Source organism: Crocodylus porosus, unplaced genomic scaffold, assembly GCF_001723895.1.
Source record: "Crocodylus porosus isolate Cpor-Errol unplaced genomic scaffold, CroPor_comp1, whole genome shotgun sequence".
NCBI lineage: Eukaryota > Metazoa > Chordata > Crocodylia > Crocodylidae > Crocodylus > Crocodylus porosus.
In genome coordinates this window covers 26,612,726-26,618,876 of record NW_017728943.1, presented here as the reverse complement: position 1 = coordinate 26,618,876, position 6,151 = coordinate 26,612,726, and the positions used below count along the sequence as shown (strand labels likewise).

The 6,151-nt window shown below is 47.9% G+C and overlaps 1 protein-coding gene across 1 annotated transcript in view; it reads right to left on the bottom strand.

The window, feature by feature from the left end:
• The window catches only part of CHGB (chromogranin B), a 12,503-nt gene extending 7,343 nt beyond the window's left edge, over nucleotides 1-5,160 (bottom strand). The window contains exons 1-2 of the mRNA XM_019549077.1: nucleotides 5,059-5,160; nucleotides 2,165-2,258 (exon numbers count right to left, since the gene is read on the bottom strand). Coding sequence (XP_019404622.1) covers nucleotides 2,165-2,258; nucleotides 5,059-5,061 — 97 coding nt within the window. The 5' untranslated portion in view covers nucleotides 5,062-5,160. The remainder of the gene's footprint in view (nucleotides 1-2,164; nucleotides 2,259-5,058) is intronic.
• Nucleotides 5,161-6,151: the final 991 nt, after the last annotated feature.

Genomic DNA, 6,151 nt, shown 5'->3' with positions numbered 1-6,151 from the left:
CACCCCAGAATTCACCGTAACCCCCCCTCCCAAACACAGCCTGGCCCAGCCTCCACCAGAAAAGAGCCCGACACAGCCTCCTGCCAGGAAGAGACCAGCCCTGGCCCCAGCAGAAGCTTGCAGCAGCAGCCCACCCTCATCGCACACAGATCCAGGGGCACACGCCCCTCAAGCCCTCCCAGGATATGTGCAGTGGTGGGAACTGCCTCCCCCTGCACTCCCTGAATGAGCTGCTCACGGCTCCATCCCATGCCCTGCCCTGACTATGCAGCAACTTCCCCTGCCTCAGCCCCACATGGCCTCCATGGCCTCCTGGTGTGTGTGCAGCCCCACTCCCTCCCTCACTGCAGGGACCTTGATCTACCCCACACCCTTTCCCTCCCAACAGACTTACCAGCCAGACCCAGCTGCTCTCTCCATTGTGGAGCTGCGTTTCTGGCCATCTGTGTGCTTCACTGAAGCTGTGCACATGCACAGGGCATTTATTGGTGGCATTATCAGCCAAAAAAAGCCAATTGCCAATACAGCCAATTTTCCTTATATCGGTGCTGATCTGATATGGGACCAATGTATGAGCACACCCCTAAAAAAAGGCTTTTCAAGATCTTTGAATTTGTAGTACCAAAGTGATGAAAAGTGATGCAGCTGCAGCAGCAGCAGTGGCGGCTGGGGGAGGGAAAGAGAGGTCCTCTTCCCCCATCAGGCCTTGGCCCACTCCTCCCCCACCCCACTCCCCCATGTCGGCCCTAAGCCTGTTCCTCCCATCCCTGAGCAGGCCCAACGCTGGGGGGGTGGGGAGGAGTGGGCACGCCATGGCGTCATAGGTGACAGTGGGGCCCGGGCCCGGGCCCAACATGGTCTGGAGGGAGCAAGCCCAAGCTGGGGAAAAATCTGGCCTACCATGGCAGAGGTGAAGGGGGGGGCCCAGCCTGGCCTTGACCAACAGAGCACCTGCAGGGGGAGGGGAGGAGTGACTCTCCTCCCCCATGTCGGGCTCAGGTCCACTGCCCCCAATCCACCTTGCATGCTGAGTTTGGGCAGTGAAGCCCAACACCACCTCTTCCCACTCAGTGCATGATGGGACTAGGTCCTGGGTCCCAGCACCATGACCTCTCCCACCCGCACTGGGATTCCTCTCAGCCTCCCACATCCAGATGGGCCCTGAGCCCTGACAGTGCTCCTGCTTAGCTTTGTGCACTTGGATCAGGCACCCATGTGCAAAGCCCAGGGCTCCCCATAGGTTTGAAGATTTGGTAAGATGGAAGTACCAGATTTCCAGACTCTTTGGGAGCCCTGCAGGCCGAATGACATGGTGCCAAGGGCCAGATCTGGCCTGCAGGCCAGAGGTTGAGCATTCCTGCTCTAGAGTGATCTATCCCTTTTCAGTACCCTCCCTGGCATTCACCATTTATTGATTTAGAGATGCCAGATCTCTAGCCATTCTGCTAAAAAGCCATTAATGAGTTCATCATCTGTGAATTTATACCAGTCCCTGTTTGAACCTGGCTATGTTATCTGCCTCTACCACCTCCTGCGGCAATGAATTCCACAATAACTTTTTCTTGTAGCTAGCCTGAGCTAGTTGGAGCCAGTCCTATATACAATTCTACTATTCTTAATGCAGGGTAGCAAGCACTCTGAACTTTATTTTTTCCAGTTTTATCAATAAAGTGCCCAGTTGCTGAAACTTGTAATGTGTGCATATTCCTTACTTGCACATATAGCTCACTTTACTTCAGTGGGATTGCTCATACAAATAAAGACCACTCATATCAGTATGAGGTGCAAGATTGGGCCTTTAACAATAAGGAAAACAAAAGAGTAAGTTCCTGTTCAACTTAAAAAGAGCAACAATCTTCTATATTAGTATTTGGGGGCAACAGGAAAAAAGAATGGCTTTTCATATCCCTTTAAAAATGTAGGTACAGTTCAGAGCTCATAAAAAGACAATGTAAAATTACTGTTGCCATTTTAAGAAGTACTATCAAGTTTTAAGGCATTCTAATATACATAAAATTAAAATGATGAAGGATCACCCCTTTTAAAATGAGAACGCATAAAAAATTACTTTGTTTATAAAATGAATAGCCACATTGAGCAAATTCTTCATCAGCAAAAGCAGTGATTCAATTAGCACCTCTAATTCATTTAATACTGTACTTACTCTTCTTGAGGATCTCTTTGCACTGAGGATTTATTGGTGGAGCATTTGGTTTCAACAGAGCGTTAGAAAGAACTTCCACTATACATCGTGTTACCTAGAAGGAAAGCACATTTTCATGGTAAGCCTTTACCAGTCTCTGTATATTAGGGGTGTGCGAAGTGAGCCCTATTTGATTTGGATTCAGATTCAGCCCAAATCAGGGACAGTGATTTGATTTGTTCATTTCGATCACTGTCCCTGATTTGATTCAGCCAAATCCGAATCTGAAGATTCAATGCTGATTCAGAGAATCAGTGATTCAGACACAGACACAGCTTTAAAAGATTTTTCTATGTACCTTGAGGTTGCAGGCGTGGCTCGTGAACACTGCGATGCTGGGGCGCATGGAGTGTCCAGCAGAAGTGTGGGGGGGCCCTCCACATGCTTGACAGAGAATCTGAAAGTGGACCATTAGTACTTCCAATCCACTTCCGGGTCTGCTGGGGAGTACGCTGGGCCCCCCCGCCCCCACACCTCCCCAGTTCAGCAATCAGCAGGGGAACCCCAGGTGCCTGCCACAAACCCAGGAAGCACCAGTTGCTGAGCCGGGGGGGGGAGGGGCACGGGGGGGCCCCCAGCATGCTCCCCGGCGGACCCAAAAGTGCTTCTGGTCCACTTCCAGGTCTGCTGCCAAGTGCACTAGGGACCGCCCCCCACCCCACGCTTCTATGGGACACTCCATGCACCCCAGCATTGCAGCAATCATGAGCCCCTGCTACCTAGAGGTATGTAGAAAAAACATTTAAAGCTGTGTCTATGTCCGACTCGCCGAATCTTTCCAAATGTCTCTGAATCAATTCAGAGGGTTCCAATTTGATTTGGAGAGACTAAAGGGTCCTCTGATTTGATTTGGATTTGGAGATTCAGCCACCGAATCAGGCTGAATCTCCTCTGAATTGAGTCAGGGGCCGAAGCTTCTCACAGCCCTACTGTATATGTCTAACCACGCACCATGAAAAAGCAGGGAATGTTTGTGGTTAGGGCATTGGACAAGGACTCATTTCCCAGCAGTCCTGGAGACTTCATGTGTGACTTCAATCCTTCTGTACCTCAGTTCCACAGCTGTAAAATCATTACTCTTCCCTTCTCTTATCTTTCGTCTACTTACATAATGGACTGTAATACACTACGATTCTGATCTCATCTACTAAGCTCTACTCACACAATTAATAAAGAAAGCAACATCTGCAGCTACAAGGGCTGGCTATTCTGAAATTATCTGAGAAAGAGAGGGAATGTGTCTATTGGTTTAAGTAGAGATTTGGGTCAAACACTCAGATTTGCTACTGACATTCAGATCCAGATTGGCCATCTCTACTTGGGTGTTACAATGCCTATAAATTAGGTGCTTGTTTGGAGACCAATCCAAAACAGACCGGGTTAAGCATTTAGGATCCTTAGACAGCCAATGGAGGAGCAATTCAGTGTTAAACACCTAGGCTCTCTATACAGAGAATGTGAAGGCACAGGCACCTCCAAAGAGCAATTCAGGGAACCTGGAGGAAGCCCATGAAAAATGTGAAGCACAGGGATGTGTCTGAAATGGCATCCCTCCTTTGAGTGCCAGTAATTGATTGTGTATTCTGTAAAGCCCACAGATTTCACAAATTATTTGAAATAGCTCATACAAATATGTTAAGATTTTATCCTTGTATCTTTCCTTTAATTTTAATCTGGCTCTTTAGCACTGTGAGTTGCACTCTACAGTCCTTGCAAGGAGGGAGGAACAATTAAAATATGGAAAACTTTTAAACAAAACAATCTAAAATAGCTTTTTGAGACAAAATAATATAATATCATTTAAGAACTTGGAGGCCTAGTCACAGAAACTGTACAGGGGTGGTTGGCTTCTGACTAGTTCAAGTTTCACATAGAGCTAATGATTCACAACCAAAAATCTCTCTCTGGTCCAGGACATCAGTATTTCCTTAAATCAGAGGTGTCACACATATGGCCTGTGAGTCGCATCTGGCCCATGGAGCTTATATGATCTGGCCCCTGGGGGCTCCTGGAATGGGTGAGAATTCAGGAGTGAGATAAAAAGGGATGGGACCCACCCCAGAAATCCAAGGTATGGAGCCCCACTGGGGACATCTTTTAGAAGCAGCAGGGAACCCACAGCTGCATTAATCCCCCACAGCTCCCTGAGGTCATTCATCCTGCTCCTACTGCCACTCAAAGCGGGTCTGGGTTTGACCCTCAAGGATTCCCATAGTCTGGATCTGGCCTGGGGTGGGGGGAAGCAAGTTTGACACCGCTGCCATAAGTCAGTGCCATCATGGAGGTTTAGTTGTGAGGAGAGAAGAAAACATTTTTGTGGCAGATTCTCTCTCCCATGAGGAAAAAAAGCCACTGAGGAAAAACTGGTGGCCAGCAGGCACGTGTTTCCTGCAGCAGTTCCCATTTATTTATTACGGGGGTGCAGATCACCTCCTTCCAGAGATGGTAGTCTGAGGAGTTCCCAACAGATAGGGCCCCTGCTACAGCAGTAATCCATTTTCATTATTTCACCTGGCAGCAACATTAAATTCATAAGCTGGTTTAAGTTTGCAGTATCACCCTCCATGATTCAGCTATGCTCCCGTTGGTTAAATAAGCACGTCTAATATTTTTTTAACATTTACATGGTGACATTTTTAACAGCATCTAAGTCATTTAGAAGCCCAAGGAGCCTACTGAAAGTCAGTGGAGCTTCAGTGAGGTTTTTGAAAATGGGATGCCAAAGGCATAGTTAGTATCATAGTCAGCACTGTGATAAAACTTTGCACACAGAATTTCTTCCAGGTGGTTATGCCTGGTCAGCACTTTTTTGACTGCTATATGATGAATTCACATTGTGAGCTATGGCTGCTTACCATTTCTTCAACATGGTCCTTTTCCAGTGGTATTGCACTGACACCTGGGAGGCAAAAAAATGTCAACTGTCAGGCACTCATAAAACATAGTAGCATATAGTAATATTGCATGTGGATTTCCTCAGACAAATGAGCTTTAAATTAAATATTTGCTTGGGTAAGGCCTTGCAGAATCAGTTACCATCATACCTTTCCTTGTTTGAAAGACAATACAAATCTAAAGTAACTGCTGCCTTGGGCTGTTGGCTTGTGTAAGAGAACAGAGCTGCAGTCCAGGCTCTGGGGTTCAGTTCTGCAGATTGCTCCTGACTAAATACATAACTTTGGGCAAATGACTGAAATGCTCTGTGATGCCTACATGTAAAAAAGCTCTTTCAGAAGTGAATTATAAGGCTCTAACCAGGGGTCAGCAACCCCTGGCACATGTGCCAGAGTGTGGCATGTAAAAACACTTTCTTTGGCACATGTGCCTCTAGACAGACAGCCAGGGAGCCATGTGAGGCCCCATCCTTGTTGTGACAGCACATCCCTAGCCCCTTCTCCACCGTCTGCTGAGATGTGCATGCACCCACCACCAGCAGCAAGTGGAGCCGGGGTTAGTGCAGCTGCTTGCAGCCTCCTGGCTGCCTACCACAGCCAGTCCAGGCTATGGGAAGGCCCCTTTCGCCTGCCATAGAGACTGGGCTGCTCACAGCAGGTGGCGGGGAGACCAGGGTCCACAGAGCCCCAGCCCGGCTTATTGCTGGTGGCAGGTGCACATGCACCCCTGCAGATGGCAGGGAAAGGGCCAGGACTGCACTTTCACAAAAATGATCCAAAACCTCGTAGCTCCCCCGCCGTCTGCCCCGGCATGCCATCATCTTACAAGTTGAGGTTACAGGTGTTCTCTGCTGTTGCTGACTCCTGCTCTAAGTTATTAAACATGTAAAGCTCATGTCTGCATACTGGTAGCCCAGCAAAACACTGCAACACAGTCATTATTTTTGTTGCAACCACTGCTGTTTTTAACCTAAAGACAAAACACAAAAGCGGATGTGATTGTTCTGACTATACAAGGCCCAAGGAAAATGCCATGCAGCAAAGTAGCTCCTCA